The 22,596-nt window shown below is 46.5% G+C and overlaps 1 protein-coding gene across 1 annotated transcript in view; it reads right to left on the minus strand.

Moving 5' to 3' along the window:
• Positions 1 to 962: 962 nt before the first annotated feature.
• tph2 (tryptophan hydroxylase 2 (tryptophan 5-monooxygenase)) overlaps positions 963 to 22,596 on the minus strand; it is a 32,070-nt gene continuing 10,436 nt past the window's right edge. The window contains exons 8-14 of the mRNA XM_048975404.1: positions 21,946 to 22,013; positions 18,971 to 19,167; positions 12,893 to 13,028; positions 9,365 to 9,491; positions 2,574 to 2,669; positions 2,331 to 2,464; positions 963 to 1,750 (exon numbers count right to left, since the gene is read on the minus strand). Coding sequence (XP_048831361.1) covers positions 1,576 to 1,750; positions 2,331 to 2,464; positions 2,574 to 2,669; positions 9,365 to 9,491; positions 12,893 to 13,028; positions 18,971 to 19,167; positions 21,946 to 22,013 — 933 coding nt within the window. The 3' untranslated portion in view covers positions 963 to 1,575. The remainder of the gene's footprint in view (positions 1,751 to 2,330; positions 2,465 to 2,573; positions 2,670 to 9,364; positions 9,492 to 12,892; positions 13,029 to 18,970; positions 19,168 to 21,945; positions 22,014 to 22,596) is intronic.

A 22,596-nucleotide genomic window follows, 5' to 3' on the forward strand; every position in this document is an offset into this window, starting at 1 on the left:
CATTGCTTTAGCGTAAACAGCCGATGAAATAGGACAACAGGGTAAGAGATGCAGGCTGTCTGCCGGAGAGCAGGGTTTCAATGATGTTCACCATGAGGTCTCAGTGGTGACAAGTGCTGTTCTTCATAAACACTCATAAATACCTTTCAGGTTTTAAATGATTTTTTTTTGTTATGCTGCGATGGAAGGTGCATCTCACTCTGCAGCTCCAGGGATATCAGGTTTGGCTGCCCAGGAATCCGGCAACCTGAAGGACCCAGAGTGGATGTCGTGTTTCATGGATCATGGAAGGTGACCGTCACGCTCCCCCTAACAGAATGCAGCCACTGCGAGGGTAGGAGAAGCAAACGCAAACGAAGCATGCGAGCAAGTAAGAGGTGCGTTGGGCGGCACTCTGCCACACAAACAGGAAGTAGTGAGGGCAAGCCGCAATGTCACTTCCTGGTAGCCAGGCCGCATGGACACCGGTTCGCATGAAAGGGAACTTTCTGGAAATCTTCTTCGTGGTATAGTACTAATTCAACACCCGCATGGAATAACATTATAGTTACGTATAAAACTTTGGTTATATATTATCGCTGAACAATGAAAACTGCATATGTCCCACGTTTTGACGATTGTGACTTTTTACTATAGATGGAATATGCCCATTGGCATCTGTCTACTGATAATGTTTGGCATTTATTTAACCAATAAAAAGATGTTGTATGAAGCCATCTATCTGTCTCATTAGAAGAGCTTTGTGTGATGGTTAATATGCAGTACGATAAGGCACTGATTATGTCGAAACATTTAGACTGGCTGTCGATAAGCTGCTGAGTTCTTGGAATATAGAGAACAGGAGACAAGGCTCAAACTTACTATGCGTCATTGGAACGCATGATGGGAAAAGTACATACGTCTACGTTCGCTAACAACAAAAACCCAAGCATAAATCCATTTAAAACATTTAACTAGCGATGAGGCTCTATTTGTGGTCTTGAGTCTCATTATGTTGTTTTATGTTTATTTTTACAAAGTGGTTTCTGCGAAAGTGTGTTTCACACTCCAGAAATAACGCATTTTTGGAGATACGTGCTTCTTATTGGACAGTGATGATATTTTGCCTCAGGAAAAACGCATGAATCTGAGCCCAAAATGAAAAGTTAAAACAGCATTCGAAAGGAAAAGATCAAAGCAATTCCAATCTATTACAGACCCGTGTAGCAAATCCATGTAACACTTTAATACATATCAAGTGATATATACTGTATGTTGAATTAGCATTACATACATGATCATACCGAACATCATGGGACTGATTTCCCAGAAAACACGGGTGAAGAAGCATATATTTAAGCCAACAGCAAACCCAGATCCTATCCTGACAGGACAACTCTGGGATCGACTGGAAACGCAGAACACAAGTGATGACAAGACAGTCATCAGGAGCAGTAGAGCTCGCTAAATGCTAAACAGGGGCTAGCGTGCCATTCGTGCATCTTGACAGCTCCACACGTTCTGTGACATTTGCGATGACGGTGTAGCGCGTTGACGTTTCGGCTCTGCTTTAAGGTTCCCGCAGCGAGCCGGGTCCTAAATCCCCAGGTATCTGTTCATTTTACCCAGGGCATCGCACACTGTGTTCAGGTCACTCCGCAGGTCGTTCACCACGTTCTCTATGCTCCTGGTATCCTTAAGCAAGTCCACGCTCTGAGTGTATGGGTTGTAGTAAACCGAGAAGGGTCGCTGAATCGTTTTGGCAAATTCTCTGTAGAAGGGAGAGCAAAGCCATTAGCCTGAATATCCACTCCGCTTTGAATGTTATTTCCATGACCAAATCATTTGCTTAACAAGGAGAAAACAACCCCCCCCCCCACCCCCTCCCGGGATCAATAAAGTTGTATCATCCTATCATTATAAACAGTGAAAGATATTTCGTACCCTACACTTATTTCCATAACAATACAGAGAAAATATGGAGGGAAAAAAACTCATTGTTCTTGCTGTTGTGTTTGCACTGCTAATATATACAGTGTCCTCACACTGCATAACTAATGTCCTAAGTTTCCAATTATAATGTCACTTAAAAAGCTCCCAGAAGTCAATCTGTTTCATTTAGCATGGTGGTTGCTAAGGTAACAGTTCAGGAGAAACATTTACTTATACATAGCAATAACTTCATGAATGCATGCATGACTAGATAATGATTCCATTGTACTCAATACATAAATACATTAATGTGATTCTGAAGCACTACAGGCATTTCACTTACATAATTAAAGCAAAGGAAACTCACTCACTGGTCATTGTTCATGTCAGTGCTATATTATGTATATTATCCGAGGTACCTCATCTTTTCTTTGGCTTCTTCAAAGCTTTCAGAGACAAAGTAGACATCCTGGAAGGTGGTAATGAGGCACTCTTGAAAGCATGTGGTCCTGGGCTCAAATGGCTTTACCGCGGCCTTGTCTGAAAGCGCATGCTGTGGAGACAGAGTAGAATCAACAGGGAGACAGGGCCCCTCCCCCAAGCCACATGCCGGGCCAATGAGAAGATGGGGGAGTGGCACAGATCAGTGAGCAGGGCGGTACCTTCAGTTCTCCAATGGAAGACAGAAGTCCCGCCCCATAGGCTCTCAGCTGTCCGTCCTGCTTACACAGGCCAAACTCGATGGTAAAGAAATAACACTGTGTGGAAAGATCAAATGGAGAAGGAAGACGGTTCAAAGAGAATTTAAAAAAATTAAGAGCTCATATTCGTCCTCCTTTAAGGCATCTTCCTTTGTGCAATTGTACTTAAAACAAATCCCTTGACTAGCATAATTCTGTGTATATGCCTTTAAGACAGCAAGCTTAGGTAGACCTCATAACTGACATTATCCTTACTGTTTCTGTAGACCTCATAACTGACATTATCCTTACTGTTTCTGTAGACCTCATAACTGACATTATGCTTACTGTTTCTGTAGACCTCATAACTGACATTATCCTTACTGTTTCTGCAGACCTCATAACTGACATTATCCTTACTGTTACTGTAGACCTCATAACTGACATTATCCTTACTGTTTCTGCAGACCTCATAATTGACATTATCCTTACTGTTTCTGTAGACCACATGCCTTTACATGTATTATCTTACTTTTGTTCATTGCTCATCAAAATGGAACATCACTGAAAAATCCCACAAAGGAACTAGTGAGTCCATCTTACATATTGTTGTGACTCCTCCCCCTGTGTCTTGTAGCCTTCATTTGCCATTGACCGCTTTCCCTCGGTCATGTGATGCGTGGGCATGCCTGTCTATGCACATGCAGAAGATCATACGTGGGAAAAATCATCCAACTCGGGAAGCTTATCCCCTCACCTCCGTAGCTCAGGCTCTCCCTCGCAGCTGAACTGCGATGCCACCCAGGTACCTTTGCTGCCAATAGAAAAGTATAATTCCAAGGAACGAGCTCGTTATCAGGCAGGAGGCAAAGAGAACAATTAGCCCCAGCCTCAGTTTAGCTTCCCCGTCACGCTATCGGCTCCCGCAGGAGAAGCTGCGATTCCTGTAACGTCTCAGTTACTTTCATTCAGGAAGAAAGGTGTTCCCTGCAGACATTTCCAAACAAAAGCCCCATCCGCCGTGAGAAAGCAAGTCCATCCTGCTAATACCCTTTATCCATAACACCCAGAGGCCGACATTTCCCTGTGGGAGGGAGATAGGTGAGACCCACCCCTTTGTGAACGTGCCATCAGCAGTCTGGGGTCTCTCCCTCAAACCCTCACAACCAGATCTGCCCGGCCACCTTGATGGCGGAGAAAGATAGAAGAAGGTTACGTGAATCAGCACTCAAGCGCCCTGCTTTGAGTCACCTTCACCTTCTGGCCAAGTACACAAGTACAACAGGAAACTGCTGATATTGTATCTTCTTCCCTGTTTCTCCTTTAGTTTAAACTGAACACAGAGTCATAAGAGTGGAGCTCCAATGCAATGACACAAAAAAGTAACAATTACTTATCACTGGGGCTGCAGCCTCAAGTGCCAAGTACCCTAGCTGTAGTTAAATGTAACTTTTAAGGTACAGAAATGTACCCTGAGGGTTTCTGGGGAAACTTTATTGTTGTTTGTACCTTGGGGAACAAAGCTGTACCAGGATTGTATGCTTTTTCTGAGTGTAAGACCTAAGGTTTATTGTTTAGTTTTATATAATATTACATTCCACTGTTTCGCTTTATCGTTGTATTATTTCATGTGTTTTATTATTACAGTGTCTGTTGACTTTAATTATATATTCAGCTACACTAATTAAAATATAAATAGTGTGAACAGAATGTGTTGCAGACTGCCTGTTAGCGCTGACTTCATTATTGTGACAGGAGGGTGTTTTGAGATTCTCTGAAGGTAAAGCGATGCTTCTGTTCCGGGCAGAGGCTTGCAGGCATGTGACAGTACATTTGGAAGCACTTTCCCAAGCCACTGCCGCCCTAAAGTATCCCACCAGAGGGATTTGAAAGCAGCACGCTCTTGCATCAGCAATTCCATTGTCATGCAGCTAAAATGCCTGGGCTGGCACACGCAACGCCTTTCAAAAAACAAAATATGTTGTTGAAATGCGTTTGGGCGCTGCTCTATAGGAGCGGTGTCGCAAACATCTGATCACAGAATAAAACACAAGAAAAGCACCTCATCCTTATTAACCTCCTCGACACATATTTCAGTTATAATTGGTGTTAGTTGCATAAGCAGATCACTCACCACTCGGGTACCTTCAGTCTCTGGAACTGCATGTATTTGGTGATTTAAACACTCAGTTTTCCCTTTTTGACACCCTGATCCCCAGTTTCCCCTTCTTTCCCCGTCTCTCTCCCCAGAATAAATGACGTGAGTCTACAGCAGAGTGGACAGAGTAGAGGTAAAGAGGAAGTGATCCAAACCGCACAGTTCGAGCTTCATGGCGCCCCGTGAGGTCGGCTTCCTTAACGTTTCCTCAAGCTCTGTTAATCCCCGCTTTCATTTCTTAGCTGGGAACCCTGTGGTCCGCCGCTCCGTGTCTCCATAACACGGAGCATCTTTTTTTGTGCAATTCTGGCCTCATTTAAAATTTTTCATTTCCAGACGGTTAAAGATTTAATTCAAACCATATAGCTAAAATGTGACTTGACTCTCGCATCCTATATCTCACATGACAAGGGCAGGCAGCTTTCCGAGAGGCAATACGGCTTCATTAAACAAGGCCTCAGGCCTTCTCGTCTCGAACGCTTCCCCGAACTTAACAGGAGGCATAAAGTATTTTGCTTTACGGCCACTTCCCGGCCGTATTTCAGCGTTCCTTAAACGTACCCCAGTCTGACAGGCCGGCATTAGTCACCGAGAGCGCAGCCTGAGTTACGGCTCAGCCCACATCCTTGCCCCGGTCACCCAGGGCGTTGTCCCCAAGGTACTTGCCGAGCGAGTTTGGGATTTTACTTTAACGGTGTTACGTGCCAGTCGTGAAAGGTAGGGGCAACCTACTAAACCCCCCCCCATCTGCTTCACCCTGCTATGCCATCATATCAGGCATATAGTCATGTAATAAAAAAAGAGTTTAAACAGCCCCTTACTCACCCCCAAAACTTGTTTGCTCCCGATTAGCCGGGTAGTAAAATCACGGTTTTGGCCGCTGTTCAGCTAGACGTACCAAAGAGGATATATTAGTTGGGTCCCCCCCCCCCCATTTAGGGGGCATTTATCATGTGATGTTTTCATGCTGTCGTTCCATAATATACAGATTCATGGAACTCGCTAAAGGTACAACCCTATTACAGCATCTTTGACACATTCCGAATCAGTCCCTCTCTCATTATACTACACACTGGGTGATAATAATTTGCAAAGTAAAAGGAAGAATTAGGAAAATAATTCATTTCCATAATTTTGTAGCAGTCTAACACCATTTGACAAAGGCTGTTGATAACACAATGTCACATTATCTATTCAGTTAACACACTGATTTGGCACAAAATAACTGGGACTAACATAGTTGGAACTAGAGTTATGTATGAAATGCTTACAAACTGTCATGAATGCTAAAATCGTATAGATGATAAAGGGCAGGAAGAAAAAGTACCAGAAACTAGTTTCCTTTCGATTGCCAGACCGGTGTAAACGGTGTAAAATTCAGGCCCAGGCAGGCTGTAATGGAAAATCATAACCCTGCCCATCAAAACCGTACCATGAAACAGCTCCGTTATGACTTGGGTCTACTGTATCTCGAGCACTGACTGGTTACTCTGCATTAGGATAAGCTGTGCAGGTCTGATTAGCACTGACAGGTAATTAAGAAATTCGACACAAATATGCAAGATGAATAGCTAGCGATGCCCTAAGTATTCATACTTATGTGTTGTGGAATATGCCATATTTCCCTGGTGTCCATGCCGACTGAGGGCCTGAAGAGCTGCCAGTTTGGGGATGCTGTGTGCAGGGGTCACATGACTGCTGCTCCTTAAAAGCATCGCACCTCACAGCAACCTTATCTGGCTCCTACAGCTGTGCCCGTAGAAAGTGGAATAATTGGCACTTGGCTATTGAACCCAGGAGTACCCCTCCCTCATACACAAAGCTATCCTTGAGGGGGGTGGGGGTCGTATTTAGACGCGGAAAACACAACAGTCACTCGCGGGAATGCCGTCAAAAATGACAGGGAAGAAAGAGGCAGGGAAGGCAGGAGTGCGGCCAGCTCCCGGCGACGTTCTCGTGTGGAAACTCGGAAGCGTGAGTGCCGCGGGAGAGCAGAGCCCCCATCTCCTGTCAGGCTTAAATTAATTTCCCCCAGTTATGAAGCAACCCCCTCTCCACCTGCCCCTCTGCTGCCCCCTGGTGGGGGCCCTCTCATTGCTGTGGGGCACTTCATTCTGCTGCGGTTTCAGACATGCTAATGTGCTGCACCACGCTTCTCCGATTCATTTTCCTCAGTTACATTTGTGTCTATGCGATGGCTGAGGTTTATGGATACCTGCCTTGCATGGATAATGAACTGGTGATAGATAAAAACAGCTTCATTATGCTTTCTTCATTATTTACTTCTTTTAAATTAAAAACTTCAATTTATTTATTTATTATCAGTATAAAGTATAATTGTTTAATCCAGTGTTTCACAGCCCAGTCCTCAGGGACCCCAAGACAGTCCACATTTTTGCTCCTTCTCAACTGCTAATACACCTGTACCAGGTATTCAGTGCTCTTCATTGGCTGGGAGCTGGGAGGGAGCAAAAATGTGTACTGTCTCGGGGTCGCCAAGGACAGCGCTGAGAAACATTGGTTTCGAATTCCGCAGCTTCGAATTGTACTGGAAGCCGCTCAAAGGTTCAAACAGCCTGCCGTGTCAAAAAGAGGACGTGACGAGCTTCACTTGGGGTCAGTGCTATTACCCCACCTTCCACACAATTCTGCTTCACTGTTATCCGTGGCTAATTCGGTGCAGTGGCGGCGGAAAAATCCTGCCTATCGCAACATAAAATTTGACCCTCGAATTTTCACAGTCAGCAAAAGCAGAGGAAGGTTCTAGTGCATAGATGCGTTTTTAGTACTCTGTCGCTCTAAAAAGCCCCCTCCATGCAGCACGCCATCACTGTAGACAGTGAAATCTATTTATCCACGCCAACACTGCGTCCCACACCCAGCCAGCCTGTTCTTGAGCACTGCATAGCTCCTCTGCACTCTAATACGAGTTAAGCAAAGCATTTTCTCATGCAGCCTTTGGAGCTGCCCTCTCTCAGGTGTGATCCTGCCTCAGGACCCCCAATCCATAACGTCTCGCTCACCAGTAGATTGTCCAATCTTTTCCGCTCGCTCTCTGGAGTCAGAGAGACCTTTACCGCTGCTTCGCCTCACGTGGTCAGCTGTGTCACTCAATCCATGACACTCGCCGCTGAGACACTGTCAGCTTAATTTTCATTAATGTGGGGGTGGGGGGGGGCAGAGGGTTTAAATGCAAACTAGAGGATGAAAGTGTTGTTCAGAGACAGAGGATTAAGTCTGAATTGTAATGAAATTATCACGGTGCATAACCAAATCCACACAGCTGAACCGGATTTGGACATGGGGGGGGGGCTCCATGAGAACAATCTGTGCCTGTCGACCTTCCTGTTGTGTGAGGCCCCTCAGAACATCTGTGAAATGCACAGCGGTGCCGCGTGTTCAACCCGGAAACAGGTGGACATACAGGAGGCAAATATTAATCCTGCAGCATACGATCGATACGCCAAAGGACAACGACAAGGCAGACTAAACATCCACCGCGCTGCGTCCGCATCACTGCGAGCTCCGTTAATGCTTGCGGATTTATTCGGGAATCTTTCAAACAGCCGGGAACATGGGAGAAGATGCAATTATTCTGTTCTGTGCCGGAAAGATCTTGAGGGCAGGAGGCTGAGCGGAAGCACGCTGCCCCCCTCCCCGTCCCCCAATACACCTGAAGGCAGCCGCACCTGCGCACCAGTGACCGCGGCAGTCATTAAGGAAAATGAGGAGTCCTACTTCAGGCTACTAGACGTCCCTGCGCAGTGCTAATCGCTCTGTCGGCTGACCCAGACGGTGTCTTACGGATCCTCTACTCTGCCGTCGCTGGAAGCGACACGGCGCCTCATGTTGCACGGGCCGATCTCACGCCCGGCTCGTCCCCCCCCTACGAAATCCTCCCGGGAAACAAACACATTTAGAGGAAACTGATTTACTGAAGCGCTGTTAATTAAACCCCCAGATGAAATTGTGCCTGAACCCGACCGCTGGCCTGTTAATAGTAATTACTGTGAGAGAAGTTAACGTGCACTAATTATGGCTGACTCGCAGTGAAATCGCCACGGCGACCACCAATGCAGATAATACACAATGACTGGGCACTATCTCCAGCCAGACTATATGTTTATGATGTCATTATATATAGAGAGTATGTGGGAGATCAGCTTTGGAGATTGAATGGCTTTTAAGACATGACTGTGGGTAAGATATTGTGAATTTATTTTTTACTACGCTGACTACTAACATCTTATTGTATTACTATGGCTATGATTACTCTAATACTTAAGTCTTATATTTCTTTGACGTTTTTATATTTTATTTTCCAAACTTTTTTTCACACTGAACTGTATAATCATGTATAAAATTTACCCCTGATCTTCTGATGATATCATGGCTACCAATACGTAAATATCAGATATCACTTATTATCTTAGGTATTTGAAGTAAGGAATTAGATGTTTATGGAAGATTAAGTACCTAGTTCAAAGGTACAACAGCAGGATACATACATGCCGAATTGACAGCAATGTAGTTAGCATTCAGTGCCCTTAAGTGCCATGCCCCCTGCTGGCAGCAGACGGTGTGAAGGTGTGTGTGGGGGGGGGGGGGGTCTCACCGTGGCCAGCTTCTGCACGTCCTCATCCGACGCCCCCAGCGAGGCCAGGCCGATCTCCTGGGAAAACTGGGCGAACTTGGGATCCGCCAGCAGAGGGACATGTCCCAGTAGCTCATGGCACGTGTCCCTGGAGGAAGACAGAGCCAGCAGGGCGTGTCACATGATGGGCCGTAAGACGGCGCGGGATGGGGATGCACATCACACACAATGGGCAGTGCCTGGTGAGCTGGAAATGCATGAAGCCTTAAATGAAGTAACCTGGAATTGTCCACTTGCCTTCCCGCCCTCATAAAACAGCACCTCTATGTTTCGACAGAACAGGGACTTTATCTCCACACAGAGCCTACAGCCAGCTGGTGATTTTGCTTCTTTACAGGATTCTGGAACCATTCAAAACACTCCATTGACATTCAAGCCTGCAGAGATGTCTGCTCTCTTAAAACGATCCCATTGCCTGGTGAAAAGTCGTCGTGTGTAGTACGTCCATTTACTGAACATGCACGCTGCCCCCCCCCCCCCCCCCCCGCACCCTCCGCCCGCACCCCCACTCCCCAGCTCCAAGGCTTAGAATTTAATCAGAGCATAGATATTTATCTCAATTAATGATGCCGTCCTTGGGATTTCCAAATGGAGAGAACAGAGACGTAATAAAGGAAGCCATTCTGGGGATGAACGTGCCATAAAGGACCAAACAGATTAGCCCAACAGGTGCCATCCTGCTTTCTGGCCACAGGCTGCATTAATTAGAGAAAAATCCATTACTTGTACATACCATTTTATGTGATTTTATTTACATAATAAAGAACAAGCATGCTGATGGTTTTTGCTGGTGCACAGAACATGCACAGGATGACAGATGTAAGGAAAATGATCACATTTTAACCTGAGGGCTGATTCTAACTGATTTAACCTCAGTAAATGGGTTTTTTAAATGTAAGTAGGCAGTGGAAGCAACAACAGCAATGAGAGGGGAGCCGTAAGAGCGGCAGAGCTGGAGATGAGCTGTCCACGGATGGCTGCCGGACCAGCAGGGCCTCATCTCGCCTCCGCCGCCATTCCTGTCTACGGCCAGCGACGAAATGACTGCTTAAAAATCAATAACCTGAATTGTCAGAGCTTAATGGGAACGTAATTGTAAAAGCTGGGGCATGGCAAGATTAATTTCTCATTAATCAGCATTAAACGGGTGCAATCTGAAACAAGTGGGATGTCCGAGCGCTCGGCTGGGCGAGCTCCTTTTGACCCCAGTGATCGGGTGTGTCTCACTTCCTCCACCATCACCGCACTTTACCCCGCTGTGAGGTAATGCTTTTCTAGCCCATCTAACACTTCCTTTTAAATTTCATTTTGAAACCTCTCATCTGAGCAACAAACTTAAAATTAAATTGTCTTCTCCTCTGAATCTCTTGTTAATCGAATAAATTATGTATGAAATGTCAACAGCGTAAGAGCTAGTTCACTTCATCTGGATTCTCCAAACCTACGCAGCAAAACACACAAATTCAGGATCGACAAACATTATTTGGAACGATTATTCCTGACACTGCTCTGCCTCCTACATAAATAAACATTTTCATTTTCCCAGAGAGGCGATATTTTACATGTAGCTGTAGCTTTGAAGATTTAATTGAGAACATGTAGCACTGCATCACTGTATCACATGTAGCACTGCATCACTGTATCACATGTAGCACTGCATCACTGTTTTCCGTGTCCCGCACTGATGATGCGTAAAGCAGCTTCTGACAGCTAACTCTATGTATAAAGTTAACTACTGGTCCAGATTCCATAAATGCTCATCCAGTACAGGGTCTCAATGAGCCTGGAGCCTATCCATGGAGCTACAGAGCAGAAGGCAGGGGACATACACCCACACAAGATGGGCGAATTATAGATGCCAAATCTCCTGAACATATGTTTTTGGACCAGAGTACTGAGTACCAAAGAACACACACACACAATTCCATGCACAAAGAGTGCAGAAGGGATTTGACCCCATAACCCTGATGAGCCTGGTGAGTCATGGTGAACCCATAAATTGAATTCATTTAAATTTATTTTTATATAGCGCCTTTCACCACAGGGTCAACCCAAGGCGCTTGACCTGGCTGTACAGTAATACACATATAGAATGTATATAATTTCTTAGTCTCCATGGTTATTCGGTTTTCCAGATGTATTTCCCATCTCTGATGAAAAATGTGCTTCTCCATGGAAACCAAACGCTTCTGTTTTCAGTCATTCCCCATTCCCCGTTGCTTTATATATATCAGACACCACAGCTAATGTGAAATCTCAGAGCGCGCAGAGCAGCCCGGATTCATATACCACTGTCTGACCTGGTTCCATGCAAAATATTACCTCCGTGTATCTCTGCAGATGCAGGTCGGTGTTTTTCAGTTCCTGCCCTTCAGAGCTGGGTGGTGTGACCTTGGCTTGATTATGTCTGTATGAACTCAAAGTATTTTTATCGTATCTTCAGCTGTATGATCCACGGGTCACACACTGAGATGAAATTTCAATCTCGTTGGTCATTGTGTAAGAAACAGTGATAAATAGAATATGAATATGACAGACATTTAAATAGAGATAATATAACAATGTGAACAATGTACTGAGGAAGGGACAAGAAAAAAGTTTTAAAAAAAGTTTAAAAATATATATACACATGCACACACACACACACACACACACACACAGCTGTGTAAAGGGGCAATGAGCTGTATGGGCAATGTACAATAGTACATGTTGGTTACCGTATCCAGGGTGTGCAATTACATAATATTTGCCACAGCATTATGATTCCAGTGCAAAGACAGGGAGAGTTTGTCCTTTAGGACAGTGTTGCCCAACACGGTCCCTTGGCGGGTCCACATTTTTGCTCCCACCCAGCTCCCTGACAGATTGCTACTCCCAGTAGCAAAAATGTGGATTGTCTGCAGGGTCTCAAGAATTAGTTTCAGGAACCAGGCTTTGGGATCCTCTGGAGTTTTTCCAGTGTAACATGATGAAAATAAGCCAGGAATCCACCCAGGTGTCCATCCTGGCATGTGTTAACATAACATAGGCCTCGCATACAAGGGCCTACCTTGCACTGCTGCTCAAACAATGCCTCCCGCTGTACTGGCCGCTTAACTTCTCCTCCATACCACACTCCCTCCTCAGATGTTTCCATAACCTCATGTAACCTTATAAAATTACCTTGCCTCTGTGTTCACTTCCTATTTATCTGTTTGTTTGCAGAAAAATAAATGCCACGTTTATATACAACTGTATGTATTTACACCACCAACATGGAAAATTCATCGGACATTCAGATATTCACTTTGGCAAATAAAAATGTCCAGATAAGAGATAGTTCTGATAACGCTGGGCACCTGGAAACCACTATTAAACCCAAGATTTAAACTAAAACATAAGTATCTGAGGCAGAAACACAGTCCTCCCGCTATGGAAGTCGGCTGGTTGGGCTTAGTTACAGCGGCGGTAAGTTGAAATGCATCCCATCTCTCCGCAGTCAGCACTCACGGTTCAGGTGTGTACAGAGGGTCTTTGCTGTGCCGCACATACTGGGTGCAGTTGAAGACGCGGTACGCCAGGCCAGCCAAGAAGTCCCGGGGCGACAGGTACCCCGCAACAGGCCGCACGGTGAAACCGGAACGTTCTGCAATAGAAACAAGCACCCCTAATGTTGCAGCCTACAACTTCGAACATGCAGCCTGTCCACTTCAAGCTTGCAATGGTACCACACTGCTAGTGTGTTCAGGAGAGAGCACAAACAGATTTTGGAAATTGACCTGCAGCTTTAGTGCTTTCTTTCAAACAGCCGGGAAATTATGCTTGGCTTTAGAAGTGAGGGTCAGCCCTTGGGCTTCAGCCAATGGGAACCCAGCATGCCTCATATATGGGCCAATCATTTCTCTTTAGTCATAATACCCAGCCAATTGCATATGGACTTTTACCATAGAAGGGCATGTCTGAGCACAAGAGTCAAACCTTCAGAAACAAGAAGAGCTCAGACTAGGATTGAATTATTTTCATTTGACGCAGCTGAATTCTATATTTATTGCCATTCACATTCTTCTTATTCAATTCACAGATCCACTCAACCAACAAATAGTATACATTTATTTTGATAACCAGATCCAACGATGCTAATTATACTGTAATGCAGAGATTTCAATGCAGTTATATAAATGTGGTTATGTAATTTGTTATGAATGACGGTAATAGGACTTGTGATGACCAGTAAGCAATCCAGATCAAACTGGGTTTTGTATCCATCAGCGTGTTTCCATCACAAATATCTTCCAAAAAAACAAGACATTTGAGTAAAGCAAAGGAGAGTTTCCCGGTGAGTGCCTCAGCAAACACGGCATGGGGGGGGGGGGGGGGGGGGACAGCTGCCAGCTCTGGGGGAAGGTGTGGTGAGTCATGGACGGGGACTGGGGCAGATCACAGATGGGACCTTGTGCCTTAGTGAGGAGCTGCAGACCACATGTATGCTGAATTATACCCAGGGGCAGGGGCAATTCTACAATTTTTTTAAGGTGGGGGGCATAAGATGGGCCATAGTTCATACAAAGGGCCAACCTTATTATTAGCCAATGATATGTTTTGAATCACTGAGTGACAGGGGAGGTGCTTTCCAGGGGGCAATCAGCTTTCAGTTGGGGCTGGCAACCCTGTGACCCTGCCCCTGTATACACCCCTGGTGGTGGGGGGGGGAATGGCTATTGTAGGAAAGACTAAATAGGGGGAGAGGAAGTTGGGCCAAGTTGTCAACTCAGTGGAACAAAAGGAAATCATGTCGTTAAGATAATAGAGGACCAGCAGACTCTGCGCAGCTGCTTCCCGTGTCCTGCGATGATTCACAGGGAGCCGCCAGTGCCTCCAGTGCCAGCAGTCTCATTTAAATGATTCTCTCGGCGCCGCTCAATTCATCAGAGGGAGGGCGGCTGATCAGTCTCTTAAAGAGTCCGTCTCCCGCCTGCCGCTGTGACAATGGCTGAATTCATCTCCTGGAGGAGGACCGGTGCAGAATGTGGCGTGACAGGACTCGCTGCACAGCCTTAATTAGGGAGCCCCTGACCTGTTAAACATGGATCCTTCCAATGAAATATCGTTTTAATATCAGGGAGATCTCACACCCCATTTTACTACAGGTCATGAATGGAAGCACTGTGACCACCCCTCCAATCTCAACCCCCGAATATGCAGAACAGTGACGGAGGAGGATCTCGACATGGGAGGTGGGGTCTGCCAATGGGCGGAGCCGAAATGTTCATGCTCAGTTTGCACATCTGTTCGCAGCTGGGAGTGACGCATCACAGAAGCACAAGGTTCTGTAACATTAAAGCACTGCACACCTCCCCCACACCGGGGAAGGTGCATCCACTGCATAAATGTATGGCCCTGTGAATTCTGGTCGCCATCGGCATTTCTCATGCAGATTTGCCTCCCCGCTTGGCAGAAGTGATCTGGCTCCTCTTGTCTTCCCAATCCCACTGGGTCTGGCAGCCATCTCACTTACTTACTTACATTTGGAGTCGTCCTGACCACAGGCTGCCAGCACCCGGCTCCATTAAGCAAAATTTATCAACTCGCTGCAGAATCATATTTGTTTTGGTTATGCTTTGCACACTCAACGGCGTAGTTTTGGTTGGGACCAAATCGGCCCTGAACCGCTCGCGCAATAAAACACACGCTGTATTTCCAAAATATTGGTAAGGACAAGTTCCTACTATCCATACGCAAATGTACTCCCTTGGACACACCTGTCTCTGGTCTAGGAGAGTCTGGAGAGACCCCAGGAAGAAATGAAAAGGATGCAGGTCCATCACAGAACACTCTCTGGATGAGGGGCAGGTCCATCACAGGACACACTCTGGACGAGGTACAGGTCCATCGCAGGACACACTCTGGACGAGGTACAGGTCCATCGCAGGACACACTCTGGACGGGCTGCAGGTCCATCACAGGACACACTCTGGACGGGCTACAGGTCCATCACAGGACACACTCTGGACGGGCTGCAGGTCCATCACAGGACACACTCTGGACGAGGTACAGGTCCATCGCAGGACACACTCTGGACGGGCTACAGGTCCATCACAGGACACACTCTGAACGTGGTGCAGGTCCATCACAGGACACACTCTGGATGGGGTGCAGGTCCATCACAGGACACACTCTGGACGGGCTGCAGGTCCATCACAGGACACACTCTGGACGAGGTACAGGTCCATCACAGGACACACTCTGGACGGGGTGCAGGTCCATCACAGGACACACTCTGGATGGGCTACAGGTCCATCGCAGGACACACTCTGGATGGGCTACAGGTCCATCGCAGGACACACTCTGGACGGGCTGCAGGTCCATCACAGGACACACTCTGGACGAGGTACAGGTCCATCGCAGGACACACTCTGGACGGGCTACAGGTCCATCACAGGACACACTCTGGACGGGGTGCAGGTCCATCACAGGACACACTCTGGACGGGGTGCAGGTCCATCACAGGACACACTCTGGATGGGGTGCAGGTCCATCACAGGACACACTCTGGACGGGCTGCAGGTCCATCACAGGACACACTCTGGACGAGGTACAGGTCCATCGCAGGACACACTCTGGACGGGTTGCAGGTCCATCACAGGACACACTCTGGACGAGGTACAGGTCCATCGCAGGACACACTCTGGATGGGCTACAGGTCCATCACAGGACACACTCTGGACGGGCTGCAGGTCCATCACAGGACACACTCTGGACAGGGTGCAGGTCCATCACAGGACACACTCTGGACGGGCTGCAGGTCCATCACAGGACACACTCTGGACGAGGTACAGGTCCATCTCAGGACACACTCTGGACAGGGTGCAGGTCCATCACAGGACACACTCTGGACGGGCTGCAGGTCCATCACAGGATACACTCTGGATGGGCTACAGGTCCATCACAGGACACACTCTTAACGGGCTGCAGGTCCATCACAGGACACACTCTGGACGGGCTGCAGGTCCATCACAGGACACACTCTGGGCGAGGTACAGGTCCATCGCAGGACACACTCTGGACGAGGTACAGGTCCATCACAGGACACACTCACTCACTATAGGCGGTTCAGAGAAAATATTTCACCTAACTGCATGTCTTTGGAAAGTGGGAAGAAACCCACGCAACAGGGAGGACATGTGAGCCCCACACACACGGCACAGTGGGCTGCAATCAAACCCGTAACCCAGGGGGAGAGAGGCCACTACACCACCCACTGAACCACCCTGCTGCCCTCGCAGCCAACATACTATATTCTTTGTGAACCGCAAAACAATCATTCTTTGTTATGCGGGGTGTAAACAGCACTTCTGTGTGACCTGACGGTCACCGAAAGCAGTGGCGTGATGCCAAATTGATAAGTGCTGCTGTGGATAGTCTGGAGGCTTCTATGGCCCACCAGTTTAGCTCTGCAAATTTCCCAGAAAGCGACTCTGAAACCATCAGATGTCAATCAACTGCAGTTGTAGTGCTCGTTCTTAAAATGTTGTAAGAACTAAAAAAAGAAGCAGCCACCTTAAACTTAAAAAAAAAATTACGTGTTTTTTTTTTACATTTCTTGACATATTACAGCTTCAAAAACTCAAGTTTATTTTCCACACAAAAGCTCCACAGCATAGCCACAGCCCCATGACAGGAATACAACTTTATCTAAGCGCAACGGCTAAAGCAAGCTTGCCCCGTCTGTTCCTACAGCTCACAGGAACAAACGAGGCTCACCCTCCGCCAGGTGGCCATCGTCAAAGCCGCCTGTACGAGCAGCTCTGGCCCGTTAGGTTAATTATTCCATAATAGATACGATTAACGCCAAGGCAACATGCCATGGATGGAAGGCCGCAGGATGTGTTTTTAGCCGCGGATCCTGGAGCCACATCCAGAGGTCAAAAGAGAGCGATTCATCGAGCATTACTCTGTACTCAGGCACAGCTGTGAACATGCTCACCTCTCTGCTGAAGTAAGTGATTTCTCCAAAGGCTGTTGGCATCACCTGCAATTCTGTTAAACGTTCAGCCATCAGTGGAGGATTCTGGCAAGGTCAAGTGGCATCTTCTAGCCACCATCACCTAGATCAGTGGTTCTCAAAGTCGGTCCTCGGGCCCCACTGCCCTGCTTGTTTTCCTGCTATCCCTGCCCCACACACAAGTCCCAGCTGTCCTTCAGCTTCTGATTGACTGAACACACCTGATCCAGGTAATCAGCAGTGTGTGGGGCAGGGATAGCTGGGAAAACAAGCAGGGCAGTGGGGCCCGAGGACCGACTTTGAGAACCACTGACCTAGACTGACAGTTTTCACCATTACCAACCCCTTAATTCAGGGTGAAACTGGGCGGTGAACTTTTTGGGGGCGCCAGCAGTGAAGCCTAGATTGGCACGTCTGCGGCAATGATGCTTTTAATTGAATAATTTTACTCACACTTCACTGCTACAGAAAAGGTTCTCATAAATATTAAAGGGAAAGTGCACTGGGATCATGAGAAGACATCTGGGTATAGAGAGAAGCAGACCAGGCTGTACACTCGCAGTCTTAGGGGTCAGAACAGGATCGGCTTCCTCGGGATCCTACGCCGTCAGTCACTGACAGGCTTAATCCACTCCTGGTTGGTTGCTTCCCCAGTTTCCCATCAGGGGAATCCAGGCATGTGGTAATTTTCCCAGCTGCTATTTCCAGGCCTTTATCCTACTGCTCTAAATCCAGGCCCAGACTCCATTCGGACAGCCCTGTGTTTTAGGGGCACTGTGCTGCAGAGTGATTATGGATACAGACTCGTAATCCAAAAGCTGCCAGCGAGAACTCAAAGTGAACCGCTGCGTCAGTCAGTAGGAACTGAGAGACCCCGAACTGATTCCGATAAATTTGGCAGCTGAGGTACTAGGCGAATAAGACTTCCCTCGGTCTGTTGGGGATATGGGGACAGAGATGCCTCTACCTTCTAGATGTGTGATTCACAGCCACACATCTGGCCTTGTTTGTAAGGGCACCATTGTCCTCTGTACTACCCTGAGACATGCTGCAGAGAAATAAGAGAATGAATTCTGTAGACAGAAGCGTCTCTCTGCTGACCCAGATGGCTCTGAAGCGGCCTGATTAACCACGGTTAGCAATCCTGTGTAGCCAGATGACACTAGGGTTTCTCTTGAATGAATGGCACCCACATTTGGGGATTTCGCTCTGGTCTGATCTCGAAGGGGGAGGGGTTAGGCTTCATTTTGACAGCTACCCCTGTTTCCTCTTTGAACAGAAAGGAGGATGCTGTTTATTAAAATCTAAGCCACCCTTTGATGACTGTTTCTCCTCTGATAGACTGTGGCAAAAATTTCAGTCGCGCTGGCAGAGTTTTACACGAAATCTACACACAGGATATAATAGCAACAAGGACTCAAGTAATCTTGACACATTTTCCTTGTCAAAACCTTTGGTTAGACACGGAAGATAAGGCAAAGGTAAGAGACCTAAGATCAGTCAAAGAAGGAATGGCATAATGTCATAAATTCAGAAGTTGAGGTTGACGTTGACATGGACGACACAGGTAGCATGTTGGAATTTACCTCTAAGAAAGAGTGACACATCCTCCAACTGGGGGATGTTGTCCTCCCGGTACCCACAATGCTTTGTGAGAAGTGGAAGATTCTTCAGGTACTCCCGGCAGGCGTGGGTGGGGTAGAGCTTGGTCAGTTCACGAAACACAACCCCCCACGTCTTCACCTCGTCGGACGAATATTCGACATGGGGAATCGGCTGTCCGCTGTTGCGTGGGGAGACGAGAGAGACAACAACATAAGGTACACGCACAAGTAGGTGCCCACTGACTCTGCTCTCCCTGGGGGGCCAGCCATCACGTCCTGTGAGCTCGGCTCCCTGCTGGAGTTTACTCTCCACAGACCGGGATGTTTTCCCCTCCTGTGGAGCAAAAGCGTTGGCTGGCTTTATCCCCTGAAGCCACCTCGGTCTGTGATTTTTTTTTTTCTTTTTCTGCCCCTAACATAATCTCATGACTGCGAAGGAAAACAGAAAACAGCAATGAATAAATCGCTCTGCAAAGCAGGCTCTTTGTAATTCCTTCAAGGCATGTTCTCTCTTCCTTTATTTTCCTCTGACATAGTCAGAGCCTAGAAGTAATTTCGTCCAGATGGTGGGAGGCCTGTTACACCTACAACACGGGGCTCGAAAACTCTCCCTGTGATAAACACTCAGGACCACCAGATGAAGTATATTCTCATCACAGGTATTGATTACCCCTTTTGCCTGTCAGTAATAACTAAAAATCTGCTCATTGATGTCTACACACCAACTGGTCTACAAGACCAAAACCACCTGGTCACCATGCAAAATAGAAATATCTAGGCAGACAAATCCTTTTGATTGCAGGGCAACATATTTTTCAATGCAATTTTCATTCATGAGTATTCAGACATTTTGGTGTTTAGATGACAAAATATTTTCCCATTATTTTTTAGATTAACGCTCTTTATCGTGATTTTATCGTTATACTTGCATGTCACCACAAAGCGTTACGAAGATGTCGTGTAGGAAGGCTGACAGCTTGTCACACTATAACCAGCTGAAACACGGTATTTCCTGTTTACAGAGCGTATGGCTCCACATTCCCCTAAATGAGTTTGACGTCTGTTCTGCTCGGTATCGTATGTGCTGCGGGCATCCAGAAATCAGCAGGCGTGCTTCATTCAAGGCGCAATATTTCCCCTTGGCAGGGGAATGGAGTGACAGCGTAGCCACCATCCACCACGCCGTTCTCTCCTCTTTCCGGAGGGATTCTTCATTAAACGTTAATTACAAAGCCAGGAAGCTGCAGCATCTGCAGACTCCCTTCCTAAAGCACGGGGCCATTTCCACGTCTCTGACCTGCTTCCGAATGCAGGCCGCCGTTGTGGTGAATAATGTTTGAATACTTTCAAAGCCTAAGGGCCCTTTGTCAGTGAACACTGTGACAGTACCACACATTAACACTGAGTCAGCTTGCTGTCGTGGTAACGTATCAGTTTCACTCTTTGCTGCTGTGTTTTAAATTACAGCATCCCTACAATGCACAAATCAAAGCAAGCCCAAAATGGAGCTCATTTTCTATGATCTAGGCTGTGTGAAAATGTCCTCTGGAGGCTCTGGGTACTTCTCAGCCCAGAAACCTCCCCCACTTTCAATCTTCTGCAATGATGGGTACGCAGACATATTGGTAGGCTCACATCTTTGCATAAGCTATTTGAGTTTGGTCTTTTTAATCATTGATCTAAGAGGCTTTAATTATGCGCTCTCCAACCAAATGACAATTTAATTATACTTAATTAGATAATTAGAAAATGGACTCTCCAGTTAACTACCTCATTTAACACGTGTATGTAATTTCTGGATTCCTTATATAAAACGTGAAAACATAATTTTCATTGATAACTTTCATAAACACTCAAGGGAAACTGCTAAATCTCTCCAACATTGTACTTATATAAATGTATTTATGAGACACAGTGGTAGAGGGAAAGAGAAGATGAAAAAGAAGCATTTGCTGTGTTAGCAGAGATATTCATGTGTTCATCTATCAAATGTGTGTGCTTTGCTATGGCTAGCTGGCAGGAACACACACACACACACACACACACACGACAACAACAACAACAAGAACAACAACACAGGCAGAAAACTACAGTCTTCCAAGATTCAGATGGACGCATCAGGTCTCTGGGGTTATGCATTTGTTTCATTTTTTTCAAAGGTGGGGTGATGGGAGTGGAGGTGGCTGCCCAATATGAGTTAAAACAGCCTTTTGATCCGTTATCCACCAGTAATTAGCACAATATTATTAGCGGAATTTGGTGCTGAAAGTATGTTAATTGCTTGGTAAATCTGAACAATAGAAACATTCTCTGCAATTTCACAAAATTTATCCCAGGAAAAATGTCTAATTAATATAAATGGAATTACTCAAATGATTTTGAATGAGTATTCTGCATTTTCATATTCTTTGCACGCTATTCAGTTTACCGAGAGATGTCTTTTTTATTAAACTGCACTGAATTTAAGACACTGGATATAAGATTAAAAGCTAAATTTAGGGCAGGTTTATAACTTTCTTATCAACTGTTTAAAACGGTTAAGAGGCACTGAAGCAAAAAATAACCGCATGTTAGCAATGAAGCTAACAAGTTGGGCCTGTGTCCTGCCACACTGCAGTGGGCGTCCATCTTGGCAGCCCAACCCTTAGGCCGAATCCTGGATACTGAACGGGGAGACGTGTGAGACGACACTGCTGATAACCTTATCCATCCAAACAGTCCCACACTGAGTACAACACCTGGGCTGGAGTAAAGCACCGAGCGGGAGATGCTGGCATTCACGAGTTTATTGCATTTTCGACATGACTCTCCTGGCGTTTTGATGAAAGAGTCTCTCTACAGCTGCGCGCTGTCTAACTACGGCAAAATTAGGCATCTTGTGAAGACCTGCAGTGAGTGGCATGTCGTGTCAGGAGAAAGCGGGAACATACGCTTAGCGAAGCAGATGTTCTACTCACAACTTGTAGTTCATGGCCACCTCCACAAAATATTTCCTCCGTTGGCGGTAAACTGTGTCCTTAAAGCCCTGAAACAGAGGAAAGAGGGTCGTCACATGCCACAGCGTGAGCTCCACAGCTCCCGGAGCTCAGAGTCTCATCTGGGCCATAGGAGGTGTGCAGCTTTACTGGAGACAAATTACACACTGAGTGGCAAACCAGTCCCAGGTCAAAGCTGGACATTATTCATTATCCAATGTCCACAACTGATCAATTACAGAAGACAAGGATGTTCAGGACACAAGACACTGTTTATCCTGATCTTTCTGCATCCGTATGTCTGTACACGCTTTGGCGAAAAAATCCTCTGCTTTTCCACGCTCGCGATGCAAACACAATTCAGTTTATGGATCACACAAGTGTGTGAAATCCCGTTCCGCCTTCAGTGATGGTTCGCTTCCACCTGTGTGCCGAGGGGTGATGTGAAGCAGCCCACCGCGAGGCGGATAATCGTCTGCTCTCAGCGAACCTCTTCATGAGAGCCCTGTAAACACAGACTGAAGCTGCATGTCTCCTTTTAGCACCTGGGTGAGGAGTGTACAGCCTCCACACCCCAACCCCCACAAAAAAAAGTGGCCTATTCAACTGATTCTCTTCATTAATCCTCACAAT

The sequence above is a fragment of the Brienomyrus brachyistius genome, chromosome 1, assembly GCF_023856365.1.
Source record: "Brienomyrus brachyistius isolate T26 chromosome 1, BBRACH_0.4, whole genome shotgun sequence".
Lineage (NCBI taxonomy): Eukaryota > Metazoa > Chordata > Actinopteri > Osteoglossiformes > Mormyridae > Brienomyrus > Brienomyrus brachyistius.